Here is a 22,880-nt window from a genome sequence, read left to right as displayed (position 1 = left end):
TGCTGAGGCAGACCTGCCTGGCCAGCTGAACAACTTTCCTCCCGAGAGTGCTGGCCGGCAGGAGTCGAGGAAGCAGCCGCCAGAGGCTGAGCTGCAACCCGCTGGGGACCCTGCGGTCCTTCAGAGAGCTCTGTACCTCTCGGTCGAGGGTGGGGCTCCCGCGACCAGGGTCTATGGTGGATGGCTCTGGAGCTGCTCCTGAAGCTGTGCCATCCCCCTACAAGTCAGAGGGTCATTGCAGAGGCTGCGGGGGCTGGGGCGAGGGAGCCCACTCTGGAGGTAAGCTCCCTCCCGCGCCGCGGTGGCACCCTGCATGAAGGCGGGGGTTAGAGTGGGCTCAGGACTTAGTCTCTTTCCCAACCTCTAGAGAGAGTAAGGCAGGGCTGTGGAGGAACCCGGAGGCTTCTAACCTGCAACTTCTCTACCTTCCTGTTATCCCCAGAAAAGGGACGCAGGGCCATCTGGGGATTCCTGGTGGCGTTTCAACCAGATCCTGGCACATCTCTGTATTTGCACCTTTAACCTCAGAATGACCCTTTAGTCCACCTCCCCAGGACACAGCCAACTCAGGTCTGATGAAGCCAGACAGCCTAGGGCTAGCTAATATCCAGTCCCCCATTCCCTCTAGCAGCAGGAAGGACACTGCCACTCCCCCATTGCTTACTCTGGACCTGATGGGGACAGAAGATGAGGAGGGGTGCTGGCTGATGGGGTGCACACATACTTTGGTAAATTCTTGCGTGTGATTGGTTCTTTCCATCTCTCTGAACCTCCACCCTGGGGATGCCATCTGCTTCCTCAGTGCTGACTTTTAGGAATCTCTCCATCCCCCACTCTGGCACCCTTCTGGATTTGTGTCCTGAGAAATCCCACTGCTCCGAATCTCTTTGGGAACCTGTGTGTAGGTGGGAGTCTATACTCTATGCCCCCCAACCCCCATTTTCAGACCAGCCTGTGTACTCCACTGCTAGTACCCTCCTGCCTTCTTTCCATCTCTGAAGTAGACTCCCCAGGTCCTGGCTTCTCGGTGTCCTTCCCTCCACCTGGCAGGGTCTGACTCAAGGTCACTGCAGTAATTCCATACCGGCTGCCCAGGGCTGCCGCTGCCGCACTGCCTTATCGGCAGCTGGGTTTGTGTTTCACTCCCTTTTATTCCTGGGCAGATTGTGTTCAATAAAACCTTCTGCTTGTAACACCGCTGGCAGGGCTCCCAGCCGCACCTCCCGCCTTCCTTCCCTCTCAACTTCGGCTTCACGCATGCTCTGGGCCCTCGCCCTGGCTTTCTTCTTCCTTACAGTGTCCCTACTGGCTTAAATTCCAGGAGAGTCTGTGAATGGCAAGAATGGAAGCTCAAGCATCTCTTTGTGTTTCTGATCCCTTCCTTCCCCCAGCTCCAGCAAAGGTGTGCCCATAATGTCCACCTTGCTCTTAGGAGAAAAATCCAGGTAAAGGCCGTGGAAACTACACAAAGGGTCCCTTTTCCATGGAGGCTGGTTGTATCCACCCTGGCAAAGTAGAAAGGCCTAGGAAGCCAGGCCCAGGTAGGGCTCTGGTGGAGTCAGGATGTCTGATCTGACTGGTTCCACCAATTCCGGCGGCCAGTAGGGAGGAGCGTGTACACCAGGGCGGGCTTCGTGCACAATTATTCCCCATCTTGACTCTGCTACTGGCAGCCCGCCCTCCCACTGGGGAGGTGAACACAGGCCTGAGTCATTAGCGAGGGGGAGGGCAGGAGTTTAACAAGTTGTGGCCGTGGCATTCCCACAGAAGGCCAGCTGGACAGAAAGACGGAAGGTAGGTGACACTATGGGCCAGTGGGGATGCTATTTCCACACAATCCCATCCTTCAGCTCAAGACGGACCTGTGAGGACTTGTGGGTACTTTGAACTGAGTTGATCTTTCACTTGTGGGTGCTGTAAGGACAAACTTCCTATATTTCCCCTCTGCTCAGGAGGCTGGGACAGCTAAGGCTCCACAGGGTAGGGCTGGAGGGTGATCTGGGGAGGGTATGACATCTATGGCTGACAGGAAGTGAGGTCATGGAGAAAGGGGAGTCTTTGCTGATCCAGCTTCTGTGTGTGTGTGTGTGTGTGTGTGTGTGTGTGTGTGTGTACATGTATTCATGTGCAAACTATATTAGCGCCATGTGATGGCAGAGGGCTCCCACTTTGGGTTTCTGGTAAACCCCCTGCCCCCCCGTCAGGGGGCACTCTTCTCTGCTTTCTGAGGCTGTGGAAAGACATGTGGCTGATTCTCCCTCTGAGTCTGCCTCTATCAGGTTATCAGTGGTCTTCTGTATGCCTAAGGTCTTGGTAGTTTGCTTGGACTGCCCCTGCCTTCAGGGAACTTCCATTCTGCCTGAAAAGGTGGCTCTGAGACAAGTAATTAGATTAATGAATTAGCAAATAGGTGACACCAACAATAAGTATTGAATTAGTCCCAAGGAGAACTAGGTGTTGTCAAGTCTCAGCCCTGCCACCTACATGGCCTGTGACATAGGCGGGTCACAGCAGTCCTGTGTGCATGCCAATAGGTGGTGGCTGAGTCTCTGGAGAGAAGCAGCCTTCCAGGCAAGCACCTTCCCCTGCCTGTCTGATCAGGGGACAGATTCTTCACCTCGCTGGTCCCCTCCATCTTCTTGATTTTCCCTTTGTGCCTTCCCCTGAGTGTCACCTCCTTTAGGAGATCTCCCATTATGTTCCTTGATTGTGTCTTCATTACTCCTGAGCATCTATGTCCTTTCTCTTAGATGTGGGTGCTCTACAAGCAGATGGTGGGGGTCAGAAAGGACTCCCAGGAAATGGGTGTTGAGTGAATTAAATTATAAAAGTGGCCATCTGAGAAAAAAGGACGAAGGGCTAAACTGGAAAGGCTGCGGCACACGTGGAGAGGGAGCAAGCACGAGTGGGAGTGAAAGTGACCGTCCTGGTGGTCAGTCCACGATCCTTGAAGCCACGCATTCAGGTGGGGGGAGGAGTGCCCCCACTCAGCAACTCTGTGATCTCAGAGGCATCGCTGACCGATTTGTCTGAGTCCCACTGTCCCCATGTGTGACTAGAGACAGGGATTTCAACGTCTTGGTCTGGTACTTGTATGAGTGTGCCAAACAAAGAGTGTCCATTGGACAGTGAGCGAAACAAGAGAAGCAAAAGTAAGTGTTGGCCAAAAGCTGTTCCCGTAGCAGGGACGATTCGGCCGTGCCATTCTTGACTGAGTGGATACTGAGGAGGCCACTGATCTGAATTCCAGATCCTCTTCTTCGCAGCCCCATGTGGAACCCAAGGACACAGCCGCCCTGCTGAAAGCGAGGCGGCCCATCCTTCGAGACCGTGACCTCAAGACGGTGGCGCTCGGCCCTCTACCTCCGACGGGGGCGGGGGCCGCCCATCTCCAAGTCCCCAACTATGACAACCTCAGCGCTCCGACGTCAGGTGAAGAACATTGTTCACAACTACTCTGAGGCTGAGGTCAAGGTGCGTGAGGCCACCAGCAATGACCCCTGGGGCCCACCCAGTTCGCTCATGTCAGAGATTGCTGATCTGACCTTCAACACAGTGGCCTTTGCTGAGGTTATGGGTATGGTGTGGCGGCGGCTCAATGACAGCGGTAAGAACTGGCGACATGTATACAAGGCTCTGACACTGTTGGACTACCTGCTCAAGACGGGCTCGGAGCGCGTGGCCCACCAGTGCCGTGAGAACCTCTACACCATCCAGACTCTCAAGGACTTCCAGTATATTGACCGCGATGGCAAGGACCAGGGTGTCAATGTTCGTGAGAAGGTCAAACAGGTGATGTCCCTTCTCAAGGACGAGGAGCGCCTGCGGCAAGAGCGAACCCATGCTCTCAAGACCAAAGAACGAATGGCCCTGGAAGGCATGGGTATTGGCAGCGGGCAGCTGGGCTTCAGCCGCAGATCTCGGGGTTCCCCCTCTTCTTACACTTGTGAGTAGGCCCTGACTGTATGGCTTGGATAGGGTGGGGGGGGTGGGGGATGGTGGTAGGCCAGCCACAGTCATGGCTCTGCAACCAGGAGCCATGAGATAGTTCCTACCTCAAAAGGCGATTGGGAGGATCCATTCAGATAAACAATGTATGTGAAAAGCACATAGTGGGTGCTCAGCGATGCAGGTGAAATCATGACGTCATCGACTGCTTGTCCTTGTTATTAGTTAGCTGCTGAGAGGGTGGCTTGGAGGTCAAAATGCAGGCTCTGGAGTTGCATACCATTCATTCTGTTCCTTCCAAGCTGAGTGGCTTGGGCAACCAGCTCTGTAAAACAGAGGTCCACCTCCCTCCCTACATTGTTTGATCTGAGAAATGAATGAGAGACAGTCAGAGTGCCCTTGACCTTTTTACTCAGACACCTGACACTCTGTAAACCCCTGCCACTCAAGAGTATTGTCCTTGAAACATCCATCCTGATGGCTCCCCAAAGTGGTAGAGGCTTTTATGACCTGAGGAACGACAGAACAGCCCTCCTTCCATAAAGCCCGTGATGGCCTGCTTGGGGCTCCGAGGCTGTGATTTTGTTTGATTGGTAGATCCCTTCCTCCTAATCCCTATGGCCCCAAATAGGCTAGGGTCCTATTCGAAGAGTTCAAGAGCTGAAGGACCTGCATTAAGTCCTGACTTAGGACTATTGCCAGTCCTCCTTTGGTGACGTTTACTCCTTGTCAAGGTGGCCCTGGCATCTAGCAATGCAGTAGAAAAACCACAAAGGGGTGTCCAGTGTACTGCCTGGCTCACAAGTGCCTGAAAAGCCAGGCTCCTCTGGCTTACTCAGTGAGCGCCAGCTTTCTGGCAGGCAGAGGAATGTGGGGACCCTGGGTACTGCTGTGCTCACAGAACCCACACTTGTTGCAGCTGCATCTTCCTCCCCGCGCTATGCCTCAGACCTGGAGCAGGCACGGCCCCAGACTTCTGGAGAAGAAGAGCTGCAGCTGCAGCTAGCCCTGGCCATGAGCCGCGAAGAGGCCGAAAAGGTGAGATCTGAGACTGTACTGGGGCACCTCTGGAGGAAGGAAAGGGGCCTGGTGTTCACTAGCATCCATTTGGGCTTTCCACCCTGGACCTGGAAATCCAATCTAGCTCCCAAGACAGCACGGAACCTACTGGTGTTCCTGGTCTGTCCCAGTCATGGACCCCAACCTTTGGTGTTCTCAAGCAGGACCACGAAAGGGCGGTATGTAGTTGGGGTCTGTGGTGTATCTTAGGGGCCTTCTGTCTCTTGGTTAGGGAGAGGTATGGGCTGACCACACAATACGTTCTGAGAAAACACTGGGTCTATTGCTTCCTCCCACCAGCTGTCCTTTTGGAATGACAGGGACAACACCTCTGAGACCTCATCACCATTGTAATTACCTCTATGGATCCAGATAGAGCAGGCAGGAAACATTTATGCCTCTTACATGGATAGGCTATGGAAGTTCTCAGGGTACCCAGAAGAAAAAGATAGGTGAGACCCGAGACCTGGACATGGTGGCTGTTGGAGGAAGGAAAGGGCTTTGGTGCTCTCTAGCCTCTACTTGGGAGGTTGATTCTTAAGCTGCTTTTCAGACCCAGGAAGGGAGACAGCCACCCTTTCAAAGCCCATCCCCTTGAACAAAAGGGCATCTCCATTACCATGCCGTGCCTGGGCAGGACTGCGCTGGCCCTCTAGCCCTCGGGTGAGATCACTGGGCCAAGTTCACTCCTCTCTTCCTCCCTCACAGCCCGTCCCCCCAGCCTCCCACAGGGACGAGGACCTGCAACTGCAGCTGGCTCTGAGCCTGAGCCGGCAAGAGCATGAAAAGGTAGTATAGGGGCCGAGTCACCTAGGCCATAGGTGCTGACCATGATTTGGTGCTGGTGAAGGCATTGGTGGCAGTTCTAGGGGGGCACTAATCGCTTCTCTGCTGTGCTAACCTAGGTGCCGCCCACCTGCTCTCTGCTGACCCTAGTCAGCGGCTCACACCCTACCTGTCATTCTGCAGGGGGTGAGATCCTGGAAGGGAGATGACTCTCCAGTGGCCAATGGCGCAGAACCTGCTGGCCAACGTCGACGGGACAGAGAGCCTGAGAGAGAAGAGAGAAAAGAGGAGGAGAAGCTGAAAACTAGTCAGGTAGAGAGTGGGCTGGGGAGTGTGGGCTGCCCAGGACTGGGCGTAACTGGGTTGGCATCTGCGCAGTGTGCAGAGCACAGCTCGCTACAAGCACTAACTGGTAAATGAAGGTAGTGGAGCACAGCAGGGGCTGGTGACTGAGCTGAAGCAAGGTGGCACATCAGAGTCACAATGGAGACTCCTTGGTCCTCCTGCCGCTTAGTGACTTGAAACACTGCTGGCCTCGGTTTCCCATTTTGCACAGTAGGTGTTTTGGACACTTCCAGCTCTCACCTTGTAGAATCATATGATGCTGTGGGTCTGGCCTAGGAGCTGGCTCAAGCACATGGTGCTGAAAATATCTCAAGTTCCCTGGGAAGGGGAGCAGGTGATCACGATAACCTTGAATGCTATTCATGCTGTCCCTGGGGTACTTCTCCATCCTTCCTCTCTGTGTCTGTGCTGGCCATTTTCTCTTAGGTGCCAGCTAGGGAAGTAGAGTCATTGAAAAAAGATCTGTCTTGACTACCTTTTTCTGTTGGCCTGGGATCTATCCCAATTCTGTCTTTTCCTGGCTATATAACCTTAGGCAAATGCCCTCCCCTATCTGGGCTTCAACTAGTTGGTTCATCTGTAAAATAGGTACATTACTCCCTCGCAGGGAAGTTATGAAATGGAGCACGAGATGGATAAGGAAACATTTTATAAATAGGAAATGCTGATCAGAGGTGAGGGGTCATTAAAAGATGCTTGTGGAATGAAGAAAGGAGGGGAATGAGCTGGCTTCTGGCCACAGGTCAGGCCTCCCCTCCCTCCGGGCCCCACCCACTTCTGAGCCATGGCTGCCTCTCCCCTCCACAGTCCTCCATCCTGGACTTGACTGACATCTTCGCACCTGCCCCGGCCCTGCCTTCCACACACTGCTCTGCTGACCCATGGGACATCCCAGGTGGGCATGCAGGGTTTCAAGAGGCTCCCAGATTGGTCCCTAAGAGCCCTGCTTCCTTCCAGCCACTTGCTGGCAAAATACCTCCTCTCTGTAACTGAGGACCACTGTGCTGCCTCTAGGATGGGGCTTCTGCCTCTAGGATGGAGCTCACCTGCAGATCTTAGCTCGTGGGAGGCTCAGCAGAAGGCCTAGCTGTCCTCACTGGCTAGGCAAGCCCTGACTGAAGCTACACTCCCAAGATTGCAGATCCAGGCTCCTGGGCTTGATAAACATGGGGTTGAGAGGGCTGCTTGCTCCACGTCAGCATCCCACTTGTGAAGTGGGTACCACATCACCCAACCTGGGCTGGGCAATTGGGAAGGACTTTGAACAAAGAGTGGGGAGTGTTGGGATAATACGTGTGCTCTCCTTTCCAGGTCTCAGGCCGAACACAGAGCCAAGTGGCTCCTCTTGGGGACCTTCTGCAGACCCTTGGTCTCCAGTTCCCTCTGGAAATGCTCTGTCCCGAAGCCAGCCTTGGGATTTGCTTCCTACTCTTTCTTCCTCTGAGCCCTGGGGCAGGACCCCAGTGCTGTCTTCTGGACCCCCCATCGCAGACCCCTGGGCACCAAGCTCCCCTACCCGAAAACTTCCCAGCACTGGAGCAGACCCTTGGGGGGCCTCTGTGGAGACCTCTGACACCTCTGGTAAGTGAAGGGCATAGGGGTAAGAAGCTGGGGACTTCTAGGTCCCTTTCCCTCCAATCCGATGACAGTCTATGGCAAGACCACTTCCCAGACTCAGCCTTACTCTTTCTTCTAGCTCACTCTATTTCCCTCTTTCTTCTGGCTAGTTCTAGGTGGTGCCTCGCCCTTCGACCCATTTGCCAAACCTCTAGAATCCACAGAACCCAAGGAGAGCCGGGACAGTGCCCAGGCCCTGCCTTCGGGGAAGTCCCCCAGCCCTGTGGGTGAGCAAGAGGCCAGGGGATACAGCTGCTTGGTCTTAGAGAGACTTCAGGGGCGCCTCTGCCCTCTTCCTTCCCCACCACTGAACTGATCACCTCTCTTCTAGAGCTAGACCCATTTGGAGACCCCAGCCCCAGCTGCAAGCAAAATGGCATGAAGGAGCCTGAAGCCCTTGACCTGGGTGTGCTAGGAGAGGCGCTAACACAGCAGCCAGGAAAGGAAGCGCGCCCCTGCCGGACTCCGGAGTCCTTCCTGGGCCCCTCTGCTTCCTCTTTGGTCAACTTGGACTCATTAGTCAAGGCACCCCTGGCTGCAAGGACCCGAAACCCCTTCCTGACAGGTAGAACACTCTGGCATGGTGTCTGGGATCCCATGGGGGTCGCCCCTCTCCCGCCATTGCCAAGTCCCGATCCTCTTTTCTCTCCTACGCAGGTCTAGGTGCTCCGTCCCCTACTAACCCGTTTGGTGCGGGCGAGCAGGGCAGGCCGACCCTGAACCAGATGCGCACCGGCTCCCCTGCGCTGGGCCTGCCCCCGGGGGGACCCGTAGGGGCGCCCTTGGGCTCTATGACCTACAGCGCCTCCCTGCCCCTCCCGCTCAGCAGCGTGCCGGTCGGCGCGACCCTCCCTGCCTCGGTCAGTGTCTTCCCGCAAGCGGGAGCCTTTGCCCCGCCGCCCGCGAACCTGCCTCAGCCACTGCTACCCACGTCCGGCCCGATGGGGCCGCTGCCCCCGCAGGCTGGCACGAATCCTTTCCTCTGAGACGCTTCAGCGCCTGCGCCCGAGGCCCCGCCTCCTCGAGGGCGGATCGTGCAGGTTGAGCACTGACCTGTGGACCCCTGATATATCCCGAAACAGAGCTAGGGACTGACCACATCTTGGGGACGGAGACTACACCCACCTAATAAAGACTGGAATCTACGTCCTCAGCTCTTACCAAGTGGACTTTCTGAGGGGTGTGGCAACTGGATCGGGACCCCAGCTCCTATTGCCTGCTGAGGCAGAAACTCCTTGACAATCTGTATTCCCTCATAGCCCTCTCAACCCCCATTCCCCTCTCCTGTCGGCCTAGTGCCTCCCTTCCATGCTCTCATTCAGGCATTCGTCCATCACACACAGAATACTCCTAAAGTAAGGGGCGAGGGCATCTGCTCATTCGTTGATGCGCTGTGCACCTTAGGCAGAGAATTTCACTTTATCATAGTGCAAGGAGCCTCGGCGTTACTTCAGAGTTTGTAAAGCCTTACCTAAGCTGAATATGCAGTGCTCTCTGTCCAAAACTGGGTTAAGAATTTCAAAACAGAGTTGATGAACATGGTGACACATACGAGTAATCCCAAGACTTAAGGGGGTGGAGGTAAGAGGATCCTGAGTTCGAGGTCAGCCTGGGCTCAACATTTTTTTTAAAAAAAGACAAGGCAGGAGAACAATAAACTAAAGGTCCAAGTGAGGTAGCACAGGCCTTTCTTACTACTCCTGTTTAATAGCCAGCAGAGGCTTTTGAGAGGTACAGTGACATGTTCAAATCACAAAGCTGGAGGAATGTGGGGCTAGGATTCAGAGTCAGACAGTCTGGGTCCCTGGGGAAGGGTCAGATTTAATTCAGCAGACACTGACTGACTATCTTGGACAAAATGCTGGGCTCACTCAGGAGGAACCTAGGATGGCTGAACCCACATCTTCCAGGAGCTAGGAGGAGGGAAAGATATTAGACAAGCCAGTAGCACTGGATATAGCTGCAGTACAGTCAGACACAGGAAACATCTTATGTCTGACTTAATCATCTTAAATCTAACTCCGCCCCAGCCCCTTTCTGCCCCAGGGCTGAAGAGAGCCACCTTGACCATCAGAGGTCTGGACCTCTGGAGGGTGCTGCAGGGTTTAGGAAACCAAACATAGACGGCATCTGAACTTCTGCCTTGAAGGTTACCATGGTTACCCATGTGTTCTCAGGACTCAGGATCTGACCTGGCAGGCAGCCTGGGTCTGGCTTTGCTCTCCTTGGGGTCACTGAGAGCACATGGACTTCCTCAGCCTGAAGCACCCTAGTTAGGAGAGGTGGCCCAATGTCACTGTCCTTCCTAGGTACATGAGCAGGAGCTGTTCTGGTTGTAAGGGAGGGCAGCCACAGGGCTGCTGCAGGTAGGAGGGGCAAGAACAGCTGTTTAGAAGCTGGCCCTGGCAAACTCTGCTCCAGGGCTGAACTTAATGATAATCTCTTGGTGATGAGTGGTTAGTCGCTCTTGAGTAAACGACTTCACCTCTCTGTGTCTATGCCTCTGTCTCCTTCTTTGCAAGAGTTCCTTCCTTTTAGGGTTGCTATGTGGATGCTCCCATGGTAGTTGATCATTTGTCTGTCTGTCTTCTGCTCCTCCAAAACCCAGAAGGTTCAATGCTCCTTGGCCCCAGGGCTCTGCTGCCCCATACCTCTGCCCCTCCCCCTCCCACCCCGAGCCCCGAAGAACTGGTTGGTGGCCTTGCTTCCTGAAGTTATGAGGCTCACCTTCCTCCCCAAGGTTGGCACTCTGCCCTGTCTGGGGCAACCACTCCCCATTCCCAGCATGCTTTCCTCATGGCTCAGCTCTCACCCTAGTTCCATATTAACTCCCTGATCCCAGACCTCTCATCCATCTTCATCCACGTCCTGCTATCACTCCAAATCCTTGGCATTCACGACAGGGCTCTCGGCCTTCCCTGGAAACTGCTCCCCTGGCACTGGAGCATGTCTTACTGGGAAAACCCAACCTCCAAGTCTGTTACCCCCATCCTCAGACTCAGTGTCAGGAATCCCATCTCACCTCTAGGCCTTCAATTCACTTTCTCCCAGACAGACCCAGTACAGCCTCCTCTTCATCTGTCATGAAATCAAAGCCATTGTTTCCTTCTTTCCCATTTCTAGCTGGTGGGCTGCCTGCTCTCAGCCTGATGTCACTAGGACTACACACTTGCCAGGTCCAGCCTAGGGTCCAGCTTGCTAAAGCCAAAGAACATTTGACTTCTCTGTAGGAACCTTAATTCTGTTTTTCGGTTGTGTGTGTGTGTGTGTGTGTACATGTTTGTAGGTGGAGTTCAGAGGACAACTTCATATGTTATTTCTCAGGTACCTTTCACATTTTGAGACAGGGCTTTTTTTGTTGTTTTAAAATTTTTATTTTATGTGCTTTGGTGTTGTGCCTGTATATGTTTGTGTACCACATGCACAAGTTACAGTTGTGACCACCATTGATGGGGGTGGGGGGTGGGGGATTTAACAAGTCCTCTGGAAAAACAATCAGTACTCTCAACCAGCAGGCCATCTCTGTAGCCATGGACAGGGCTTCTTATTGGCCTGGAACTTTGACAAGTAGACCAGGCTAGAAGGCCACTGAACTCCAGGCATCTGGTCTAGCTCTGCCTCCTGTCTCACCGTTGCTGAGGTCATGCTGTGGGTTGTGGGGTTGGAACTCACATTCATGCAACGAACACTTTTATTGGTTGAGCTAGCCTCCTGCCCCTCCCCCATCTTATTTTTGATGAGGTCTTTCTCAGCAGCTCAAGTTAGCCTGGAACTCATGCTCTTTCAGTCTCCTCTCTCCTTAGCTTCCTAAGCACTGAGATGTACAGGTGTGTGTCACCATGCCTAGCTGCTCTTAAGATCCCTGCGGCTCTGCTTCCAGGATGCTACAATGCCTGAATTTATACATGGGTCCTGCCTGCCTGTGTTGTCCAGATTCAAGGTGTATGAACCTGAGCTCTCTGTTCTCAGTGTGCTATTTTCTCAATAGCTCTCCACATAGAAAATCCCTTCCTCTTTCCCAACGCCTCCCTTCTGTTCACTAAGCCCTTACTCCCTCCATTCTACACGCACGTCTCAAAGGCATTCAGACCAATAGGTCCAAAAAAGACTCCTTAACCTGCTACGGCTGGCTCCACTCTCTTTACAGCAAGGGCTCACCCTTTTCTGTTGACTCTGACACCCCTTTCATCAAAGCCCTTTCCTCTGCTTCACCCCCAGCCCCTGGTAAATCTCCTGTCTCCCCTGTGTCCTGCCAAGATCCCCTCATTAACCTTGCCTCCATTCTTTTCCCTTTCCAGATCTAAGAGGCTGCTCTCATGATCAAAACAGGCTGGGCAGCCGGGAGGGGTGTGTGTGTGTGTGTGTGTGTGCATACCTTTGATCCCAGCACTTGGAAGGCAGAGACAGTGGATCTCTGTGAATTCAAGGCCAGCCTGGTCTACAGAGCAGGTTCCAGGACAGCCAGGGCTACACAGAGAAACCCTGTCTTGGGGGTTGGGAGGGAAGGCAAAATAGTAAATAAATAATAAATAAATAAACAAGGTAGGCAAGCTCTTCAGCAACTTTTTGTTTTGTTTTGCTTTTTTGAGACAGGGTTTCTCTGTGTAGCCCTGGCTGTCCTGGAACTCACTCTGTAGACCAGGCTGGCCTCGAACTCAGAAATCTGCCTGCCTCTGTCTCCCAAGTGCTGGGATTAAAGGCATGAGCCACCACTGCCCAGTAGCAGCTTTCTTCTTATGTCATTAGGAATTTCCTTTCTCTAATGAAGATGTGACTCCTGCTGAGGTGTGTATAGCCTGTATAAGACTCTGGATTCCATCCCAGCAGTGCCTCCTCCTCAGAGCTCACCCCTGCCCGAGACCTAGTCCTCCCCACTTTCTTAACTTCCCTTGCTGGCTAGTTTTCTGTCAACTTCACATGAGCCAGACTGGTCTGGAAGCTGGGACCTCCACTGAGAAAATGTTCCCCCACCAGACTGGCTTGTGGACGAGCCTGTGGTTCATTTTCTTCATTGATGATTGACGTCTGAGGGCCCAGCTCACTGTTGTGATCAGTGCCTGTCACCCCTGGGTTGGTGGTCGTCTGCGCTAGGAGGCGGCAACCTGAGCAAGCCATGGAGAGCAAGGCAGTAAGCAGCATTCCTCTGTGGCTTCTGCTTCAGTTCTTGTCTCCAGATTCCTGCCTGGAATTCTAGCCCTGACTTCCCTTTGATGATGGACACAGGACCATGATGTGGAAATATAAGGTGAAATAAACCTCTTTCTCCCCAAGTCGCTTTTGGTCATGGTGTTTCATCGCAGCAATAGTAAGCTAACTAAGTGAGCGCCTACCCACATTCGTTACCTATCCTTTTTCTCTGCCTTCCAGCTGTGCTTGCCTTCTACTGTTCTTCAGTCCCAACTCCCTCACCTGCCACAGGACCTTTACACACGCTGTTCCTTCTTCTACTTCTCTCACTTCCTGCAAGTTCTCTCTCATTCTTTATAGCTACCACTCAAGTAGAATTTCATCAGCAGAGCTTCCCTCATGTTCCTTCTACTGGATCGAGTCTCTTACTAGATTATACCCACTCACTACTTGTCGAAGTGTGTCACTGACTATTCACTAGCTACAGTCTGTGAATAAAGGATAGGGAGGAACACACCGGAGCTCAATGCCTGGCAGAGTAGTAGACAGCAGAGGACACTTGTCAGTGGCTGAAAAAAGTGAATGAACCAAACAAATAGAGCATGCAGTAAGGACATATTGGTTCAGTGTTATTCAGGGAGTTATTGAGTGGTAGCTTCCCTGAGTGGGTAGGTTCTAAGGAGGATGGCTAGGCTGAATCAAGCAAATTTTGCTGGCCGAGCAAATCCTTCGACGGGAGCCTCATTTCTCTCTTGTAAAAGGAGAAAGAGCTAGGCAAAAGTTTTGGATGCTCTGAGGGTCACTCCTCCTGCCAGCACTTTAAATGGAACCCAGCTTATTTTACTCGAATTTTAGGCGCTGAGACGGTTGGATCTTCAAAGGCACGGCAGGTCTGTATTTCCGCGCTCTACCGCCGGGCGGCGCTCGGAGACCAGCCACAGGGCCAAGACTTGGCGAGGCCCCGACTCCGGGTCCGCCCTTCGCAGCCTACCGTCCGAATTGGAGCAGCTATACTGAGAGTGTGGGACTGTCTGGACCCCAACTTCCGGTCGCCCCACTGTGGGGCTGGGCCTTGCCGCTAGCCACAGGTATGAGCAAGTCACTACAATATGCTTGGCCCCTGCGGGGTGGCCCCTGCTCGGATCCCCTTGCATGAAGGCTCCTTTTCTTCCCCCCCCCTTATCTGCTGCAGGGTTAGCTCAGGCTAGCTCTTTGACTACCTTAACACCACCTCCAGGAAGCCTTTCTAGAATGATGTGCTATCCACAAACCCCTGTCTTGAAGCACCTTGCATCCTATCACAGGCTCATGTTGCTGCACTGGCCTGTTATTATTTAGCTGCGTTCCCAGGTTGAACTCCCTAAGATAGGACTATTTGATTCTCTGAGTGGTCCCTCTCTCCCTTTCCCTCTCCCTCTCCTTCTCTTTCTTCTCCTTCTCCCTCCCTCTTTCCCTCTCCTTCCCCCTCTCCCTCTTCTTCTCATTCTCCTTCTTCTCCCTCTCCTTCTCCCTCTCCTCCCTCTCCTTCTTTCTCATCTCTCTTCCCCTCTTTCCCTCTCCCTTCCATCCCTCCCCCCTCCGTGTGTGTGTGTGTGTGTGTGTGTGTGTGTGTGTGTGTGTGTGTGTAGAGCGTAAGACTTGGCCCTTCAAAGTGCTCTCTTTGGAGCTCTTGGCTAAGTAGTCCCTGCCTACTTCTGGCTGTCCCTCACCTGGTCCAGTCCCAGACCCAATTCCTCTTGACCTCTCTAGACACTGGCAGTAGCCACTGCCTTTCCAGGTCACCCACATGCATGCTAGGGATGCCTGCAGTGCCACCACCCCAGGGAGGGGCCCTCCACGGATGACAGAACAGAGCAGGATGGACCATTCTACTCATTATGACCCTCTCTGACCTCACAGACACTCTTCCTACCGCCAGGTCCGAGAAGCTGGGGGAGACTAACCTGGCAGGGAGCCCCCAATGAGCCACCATTCCTCACCGCCCCCAAAACATAAGGGGGAGCACAAAGGCCACGGTCTCCCCCGTGGTTCAGAAAGGTGGGCTGGACTGGGAGTGGAAGTCTTTGAGGCCTGGGTGACTATTGAGCTGATTTGGGTGGGCAAAAGGGATGTGGTCTTCATTTGTGTGATTCCTCTGCCCACATCAGGGGCAGCTCCTCCCGGGACAAGGACCGAAGTGCTACCGTTAGTAGTTCAGTGCCCATGCCTGCTGGAGGAAAGGCAAGCCGGACTAACTGTCCTCCACCTGCACCGCAGAAGACCGCCAATCGTCTGATCAATGAGAAGTCTCCATACCTCTTACAGCATGCCTACAACCCTGTGGATTGGTGAGCACCGCCCCAGGGTTTCCTTTGAATCAGCATCTGGGGTCCCCAATCCTCTGAGACTCCCTAGGCTACTGAGTGACTCTCTTCCTGTTGGGTCTAGGTACCCCTGGGGACAGGAAGCCTTCGACAAGGCCAAAAAAGAAAACAAGCCAATTTTTCTCTCAGGTATATACCCACTGTTCCCGGAATGGGGTTCAGCGACAGGCAGAGGGTTGGGGGAGGGTCCTCTGGGTCCCGGAGACCTCTTTCTGCCCTCCTGATCCTCTTCTCTCCTAGTGGGGTACTCTACCTGTCACTGGTGCCACATGATGGAGGAGGAATCCTTCCAGAATGAAGAGATAGGGCACCTGCTCAATGAGAACTTTGTCTGTGTGATGGTGGACCGAGAGGAGCGGCCAGATGTGGACAAAGTATACATGACTTTTGTGCAGGTGAGCCCTCTCTATGGTAGTCTTGTTATGCCTACGTGTGGCAGCTCCCCTGACCCCAGCCTACCATCTTTCAGGCCACCAGTAGTGGAGGAGGCTGGCCAATGAATGTGTGGCTGACCCCCAGCCTCCAGCCATTTGTTGGAGGCACCTACTTCCCGCCTGAGGACGGTTTGACTCGAGTCGGCTTCCGAACCGTGTTAACGAGAATCTGTGATCAGGTGGGTGGATGTCAGGGAGGGGAGGTGCCAAAGTGCAGGGTGAGGGACCACAGGGTCCCCCACCACCACCGCCCTGTGTATACTGACTTCCACGTATGTGCTCACTTGCTGTAGTGGAAACAGAACAAGAATACCCTTCTGGAGAACAGTCAGCGTGTCACCACAGCCCTGCTGGCCCGATCTGAGATCAGCGTGGGTGACAGACAGCTTCCTCCCTCCGCTGCCACCATGAACAGCCGCTGCTTCCAGCAGCTGGACGAGGGCTACGATGAGGAATACGGTGGCTTTGCTGAGGCCCCCAAGTTTCCCACACCTGGTCAGTGACATCTGACCCTGACCTATATAACGACCATCTAAATTAAGTGACCCAGTATCTTTGGCCTCTCTTGTGTGGCTGTGTAGCTTTCCCGTCCCCTGAGGACTAATGATATTCTGACTTCTGACTTGGGCAGTGGCCTGTGTCCTCTAAATGTATGGTAGACGCTCCTGTCTTCCAGCCTGACAGAGCCTGACTGGGCAGAGACTACCTGGCCCTCTCACCCTCCCCTTCCTGCTCCACAGTGATCCTGAGCTTCCTGTTCTCCTATTGGCTCAGTCACCGGATCACTCAGGATGGCTCCCGAGCTCAGCAGATGGCTTTGCACACCCTGAAGATGATGGCCAACGGAGGCATCCGGGATCATGTGGGGCAGGTGAGGGCAAGCCAGGTTCCGTGCCGGGGCAGCAGGCCTAGTGACAAGAGGGTGAGGTCAGTCTAGCCTAACACCCTGCCTGGTCACAGGGCTTTCACCGATACTCCACGGACCGACAGTGGCACATTCCTCACTTTGAGAAGATGCTGTATGACCAGGCCCAACTCTCAGTGGTCTACTGCCAGGCCTTCCAGGTGACTTTTGTCTCTTATCCCAACCCTGGTTGCCAGTCCCAAGGCCTTCCAGGTAACTGTGGCTTTCTCTTAATTTTAACCCATAATTCCTTCTCACACTCTAGACACCTGGGCTTCCCCTACAACCCACCCACTTCCTGGGAGAATATCCTCTAGGAACTTGAGCCGCCCCCCCAGTGACCTTTATTTACAACCTCCACCCCCACCCCCAGATCTCTGGCGATGAATTCTACTCTGATGTTGCCAAAGGCATCTTGCAGTATGTGACCCGGAGTCTGAGCCATCGGGTATGTGTCCACTGAGCCAGGGATACCTGGGTGTCGGAGGGCTTGAGATTTCCATTGCCTTTTGGATGGTGATCATGCAACTCTCTTATCCTCACAGTCCGGAGGCTTCTACAGTGCAGAGGATGCTGATTCTCCCCCAGAGCGAGGCAAGAAGCCCCAAGAGGGTGCTTTCTATGTCTGGACAGTCAAAGAGGTCCAACAGCTGCTCCCAGAACCTGTGGGAGGCGCCAGTGAACCACTGACCTCGGGCCAGCTCCTAATGAAGCATTACGGACTCAGTGAAGCAGGCAATATCAATTCCACTCAGGTGAGGAGTTTTGCAGACACATAGGACCACCCCAGGCCCACGGAGTACACAAGCTCCTTCTGACCAAGGCTGTTTTCCTCAGGATGCCAAGGGGGAGCTGCACGGCCAGAACGTTCTGACAGTGCGTTATTCACTGGAGTTGACTGCAGCCCGCTATGGCCTGGAAGTAGAGGCTGTGAGGGCGTTGCTCAACACAGGACTGGAGAAGCTCTTTCAGGCCCGGAAGCATCGGCCGAAAGCTCACCTGGACAACAAGATGCTGGCTGCCTGGAATGGTGAGATGACCCTCCCTGAATATTAATTCTATTTGCCAAGCCTCTTCTGTCTACCCATTTCTTCTAAATTTTTGATTTAGAAATGAATAAATGGAGATTTAGGGAGTCTACAGAATCTGCCTGGGCTTGGCACTTGGAGCCTCGGGCAGGGGTGGCGTAGGTTGTCCCAGGAGAGCTCTGGTTGACCTCTTGACCTCTCATTCCTCCAGGCTTGATGGTGTCTGGCTTTGCTGTGACCGGGGCTGTCCTGGGTATGGAAAAGTTAGTCGCCCAGGCCACCAACGGTGCGAAATTCCTCAAGCGGCACATGTTTGATGTGTCCAGCGGCCGTCTGAAGAGGACATGCTATGCTGGCACGGGAGGAACTGTGGAGCAAAGGTGGGGAAGTGGGGCTAGGCAGACCAAGAGGCCATTTCCTTGTGTGATTCTAGCCCTGTACTATTCAATTCTTCAATTGACTGATTATTCACTACACTGCACTCTGAACACTCTTGGGCCCATTGACTCTTTTGGGAAATGGGTAATGTAACCACAGGAGAAGAAGATATGGAGGATTAACCGAAAGAAAGTATGGAGAATTAACCATGAGAAGTTTCCTCTCTGTATTCCGGGGCCTGTCCTCAGACTTCCTTCTCTCCTGTACCCTTAGCAATCCACCATGCTGGGGTTTCCTGGAGGACTATGCCTTCGTGGTGCGGGGCCTGTTGGACCTGTATGAGGCCTCACAGGAGAGCTCTTGGCTTGAGTGGGCTCTGCGCCTGCAGGACATACAGGACAAGCTCTTCTGGGACCCCCGAGGTGGTGGCTACTTCTGCAGTGAGGCTGAGCTGGGGACAGACCTGCCTCTTCGCCTGAAGGATGGTCAGTGCTGGCCTTGGGCCCTGGGTTCTGGGTTCAGGTAGGACAGGACAGGGCTTTCCAGAGGAAGACATTTGTGTAGCTTTGCAGTAAACAGCTCATGTGGGGCTGCTGGCTTCATGTCTTTATGTGACTTTGGAGGTCTCCTGATATTCCTGAACCTGCTTCTCAATATACAAATAAGTGTTAGTAGCATCCATAGTTTCTAAGAGTTGATGGAGAGGTCATTCTAGCTTTCCCGTGAGCATGCAGGGGCATCTGGGATCCACTGATTTCATTTGTTAAGCAAGAATGACTTAGTCTTTGCCTGAAGGAAGTTTGCAACATGTGGTGGAGACAGCGCAGAATGTATCACCACCAGAGCTCTCAGATTACAGTTAACCTGTGACAGGTGTCAAGCAAGAGGATCTGTGTTGTCAGGGAGGCACTTGGGAGAGACTTAGGCAAAGGAGACAGTTTGGTGATGAGAGAGCCCTAGGGATTAGGCTGAGTGTAGAAGACAGAGACCAGGAGTGGTGTGAGAGGAGGTCTGGATGCTGGGAAAAGGAAGTGAGGGCTCAGGGCACTGAGAGGGTCTGACCTGCTCTGGCTGGAATGTAAAGCGACCGTTCTGATCATTGTAGGCATGAACGGAAACAGGGAAATCTGGGTGACCCATTAAGAGGATGCTGGTTTTTAAGTCTTGGAGGTACTGTTGAAAGCAGCCAGGGGTAACCCATGAGATGGGGGACAGGGGAGGATTGGGGGTTGCTCAGGCAGTAGGCCAGCAGGTGTGTAGATGGATCAGAAAAGATGAGGAACTTTGGTGATTCTAGACAAAGGCTTCAGCAGTGAGGTAGGGAACCTGGGTACCCACAGCTCAGCAGGAGAGAGGGGCTTGTAAAAAAGAAAATCAGACCAGCAACACATGAACTTCATCTTATTCCTGGATCCCATAACCCAGATTCAGTCTCAGAGCAGAGCCCTGAAACCCAGTGAGCACCCCTCTTATACCTCCTCCAATCCCTTGCAGACCAGGATGGCGCAGAGCCCAGTGCCAACTCTGTGTCGGCCCACAACCTCCTTCGGTTGCACGGCTTCACTGGCCACAAGGATTGGATGGACAAGTGTGTGTGCCTGTTGACAGCCTTCTCCGAGCGCATGCGCCGAGTCCCAGTGGCCTTGCCTGAGATGGTCCGTACCCTCTCAGCTCAACAGCAGACTCTGAAGCAGGTAGGGAGGTGGTAAGATGTGGACCGAGATCCAGGCCAGGAGGGAAGCTGGTGATGTGTCAGGGTATAGTAGCCATGAATGGCGTTCTAGGACTGCTACCAAAGCTTATGCACATATGCAGGGGTCTCTGCTCTGTGGCATGGAAGTGTCTGTGTGAAGGTGGTGTCAGAGGAGACAGCCTGTGAGGGCTTGTCACTGGGCTATTTGCATATAAATGCAAAATGAAGAGGTTAAAAGGGTTCCTGGTGGTCCAATGGCTGGTGCAGTGTTTCTCTGTAAGGTTCTGCATGTCAATCTGATTATGTCTGTCCTTTTGTGCTTTATTGCTATGCCAACTCTTTTGTGTGTATTTGCCTGTGAATATTTGTGTGTGCCTCTGTGGATGTTATGTTTGTGTGTATTTATATGTGTGCCATCTACTTTTATGGGCGTCTACTATGTGTGCATGTACTATGCCTCTTTGTGTGTTGTGTGCCATCCAGTGTAGCTAGTCTTCCGGACACCCTTCCTTGTATTTGTATGTCTACCACAATGTAGGACATTACCACTAATATGCATTTCTGGTGTGTGTGTGTGTGTGTGTGTGTGTGTGTGTGTGTGTTTGCACTTGCCAACCATTAAATCTGATGAATCCTCTTGATGGATGAGGTGAGTCCTTTCCCTTTTTAGGAGTTCTGGGTGGGTGGAGGGAGGATGGGGAAGCTCTGGCAGATTTGGGGCCTAGCTTCTCCCTTCCTGACACTGGATGGTTTTCCTGTACTGGCCAGATCGTGATCTGTGGAGACCCCCAGGCCAAGGACACCAAGGCCCTGTTGCAATGTGTCCACTCCATCTATGTCCCTAACAAGGTACACGTCCCTGCAAACTTGCTATCACTCTCTACCTCCCTCAATGCAACTCAGCTCCTAACATCCTTCCTTTTGAAAATTTGGAGGAGAGGTCATTTTCCATTTGGCTCTGCAATGACCAGTGCCCTCTCCCAGGTGACACTTTGTGCTCTGCCAACTATCACAGGTGCTCATTCTGGCTGATGGAGACCCATCGAGCTTCCTGTCCCGTCAGCTTCCCTTCCTGAGTAACCTTCGACGAGTAGAAGACAGGGCCACAGTCTACATATTTGAGAACCAAGCCTGCTCCATGCCTATCACTGACCCCTGTGAGTTACGAAAGCTGCTACACCAATGACTGCCCAGAACCCTTTGAGCTGGGCCAGAAGGCAGGATTTTCCAACTGACCAGAGACTCAGGCCTCGAGAGGCTATGCCAAACCTATAACCACTCCTGGGAACCCTGCCTCCAGGTGATCACAGCCATCCTGTGGCTCCCCCATGGGCACCTACTCACCATGAAATAAACCTAACAGTGTCCCGTGGTGACTTTGGGATCTTAGCCTCTTTTGTGAGGGAGGGCCTGGGTCTAGCCTGGGAACAGCCTTCCTCTAGAGTCTGCAGATGACTCTTTCCTCTTCTTTCCTTGCCCCTCACCTTCCACTGGGTCACTAGACTGATCTTGCCTCTGTCCACGATTAGTCAGTTTGAATAAAACAGTCAGTGGGCCAAAATCAAGTATAAGAAGCAGGATGAGGACAAGATGTGTGCTAGCTCAGGAGTGGTAAGCCCTTGCTAGGAAATGGCCTGCCACCTTCCCTCTTGTCCCTTTATTTAAAGCTAGTGAAGGGACTGGGGCTCAGTATCGACCTTAATATTTAACAGAAAGATATTTAATTAACATTAATTAACATGTCCATGCAATGTAGTGCACTGTGGAAACTGCAAGTACCAAGACCAAGTCTTTTCTTTGAGGGTGCCCACCCAACCCCAGCATCACTGCAGGAGGTCATACTCTGCCTCTTCCCGAAGGATGGTCTGGGAAAGGGCTCTCTTGAATGTGGAACGTCTGTTGTGTTGGAAGTCCTTCCCCAGATCCATCTGACTCCTGCTACAGAGGAAGCTGGCACCTGTTCTCTGAAGGTTGGGAGATGCTCTTAAATCTCATCCTTGGCAAATGAATCTTCACAGAAGACCCTGCATAGCTGCCCTCCAGGAAGGCGGCCTGGAGACCCGCTTGGAATGAGAAGGTGTGGAATTGGGTCGTGGGATTGCGTAGAAACTGTTTCTTTGAGGTATACTGAGCTTGAGCACCATCTTAACCTCCAAGCCAAACATCACAGAGAGCCGGAAGATGCTGCCAGAGAGGCAAAGAAGAATGGAGGGGGGGGCAGGGGCTGCTGCTAGGGAGATGTAGGGTGCAGGGAGGAAGGGAGCAGGTAAGAAACTAGAGACACGAGATTGTCACACATGCACACCTATCCATGGTCACTGGGACCAGAGTTGTCTCAGTCTGGGCAGCAGGCCCTTGGTGCAAGCCACCAGCCCATCTGGAGGGGATTAGCACTCTGGCCAATGAGGTCAGCTGGCCTCTTTCTTACTGGAGCCCACTCAGCCTTGCCAGCAAGTCAAAGACTGGACACGCAGAGCCTGGCTTGGGGGCAGCAGGAAGAGAAAGTACGACATGGTGAGACACAGGTGGCCTTTTTGGCTACCTTAGCACTGGATTTGGAACAGTTTGAGCAGTTCATATAGCCCTCTTGCCTCTGTGGTCCCACCAACCCTCATGAATGAGATGGTGAAGCAGGGACTTTTAGCCTTCTAGGGATGGCTGTTGGAAGGCCAGAGTTGGTAGGAGTCTAGCTGGTCACCCCTGAGCATACCAGCTTTTCCCTGGGGTCTTCAGAATGACAACAAAGATCACTGAGACTGCTTCTTGCCAGGAGGGAGAGACAGGGCTATGAAGGAGTGTGCATTTTGTATTTTCCTCCACCTGCCTGCCTTTTGCATCTCTCATTTCCCCTCCTCTATCAGGCAGGAACAGGGCTGTGGCATCTTGTAAATAGATTCAGAGGAAGAAATTACATCCCCCAGGAAGGCTGGGCTTTCCAACATACAGACTGAACATGACCCTTACTGGATACAGAGTTGATTTAAAATTCCCCACAACATCTCTTCCTCTTGGCAAGTGCCACCTTACCCTCTTCTATGTCCCTCTTTTGTCAGCAGGACCATATTGGGGCAGCTAGGGCCTAGGGTCACAAGTACTCATGACTTCTTGATTTGAGAATTATCATTTCATCTCCCTGAACCCCAGATTCTTTAACTGAGAAATAGCAGTGCCATTCAGTTCCCAGAGAGATGGAGATGA

The 22,880-nt window shown here is 53.1% G+C and overlaps 2 protein-coding genes across 4 annotated transcripts; both read left to right on the top strand.

Annotated features, from left to right (window-relative positions):
- Positions 1–3: 3 nt before the first annotated feature.
- On the top strand, positions 4–10,249 carry Epn3 (epsin 3). Of its 3 annotated transcripts, XM_028772443.1 has the most exons (10): positions 4–279; positions 3,267–3,946; positions 4,868–4,986; positions 5,716–5,796; positions 5,977–6,105; positions 6,946–7,033; positions 7,450–7,719; positions 7,866–7,982; positions 8,087–8,320; positions 8,413–10,249. In XM_028772443.1, exons 2-10 carry the CDS (start codon positions 3,406–3,408, stop codon positions 8,739–8,741), a joined length of 1,908 nt encoding a protein of 635 aa, XP_028628276.1. In that variant the 5' UTR covers positions 4–279; positions 3,267–3,405; the 3' UTR covers positions 8,742–10,249. The 3 variants fall into 3 exon arrangements, with proteins under 3 accessions (XP_028628276.1, XP_028628277.1, XP_028628278.1); XM_028772444.1 differs by lacking the exon at positions 5,716–5,796; XM_028772445.1 differs by lacking the exons at positions 4–279; positions 5,716–5,796 and adding an exon at positions 1,776–1,794.
- A 4,575-nt stretch (positions 10,250–14,824) lies between these two features.
- On the top strand, positions 14,825–21,058 carry Spata20 (spermatogenesis associated 20). The gene is made up of 16 exons (XM_028772475.1): positions 14,825–14,919; positions 15,030–15,209; positions 15,310–15,374; positions 15,486–15,640; positions 15,715–15,858; positions 15,973–16,174; positions 16,420–16,550; positions 16,640–16,744; positions 16,957–17,031; positions 17,129–17,338; positions 17,421–17,613; positions 17,823–17,991; positions 18,263–18,474; positions 19,484–19,683; positions 20,451–20,531; positions 20,698–21,058. The coding sequence occupies exons 1-16, from the start codon at positions 14,843–14,845 to the stop codon at positions 20,866–20,868; spliced, it is 2,370 nt and encodes a 789-aa protein (XP_028628308.1). The 5' UTR covers positions 14,825–14,842; the 3' UTR covers positions 20,869–21,058.
- Positions 21,059–22,880: the final 1,822 nt, after the last annotated feature.

This window comes from Grammomys surdaster, unplaced genomic scaffold (genome assembly GCF_004785775.1).
Source record: "Grammomys surdaster isolate TR1022 unplaced genomic scaffold, NIH_TR_1.0 213, whole genome shotgun sequence".
NCBI lineage: Eukaryota > Metazoa > Chordata > Mammalia > Rodentia > Muridae > Grammomys > Grammomys surdaster.
The sequence above is the reverse complement of the archived record's forward strand: the minus strand, read 5'-3'. Positions and strand labels throughout refer to the sequence as shown.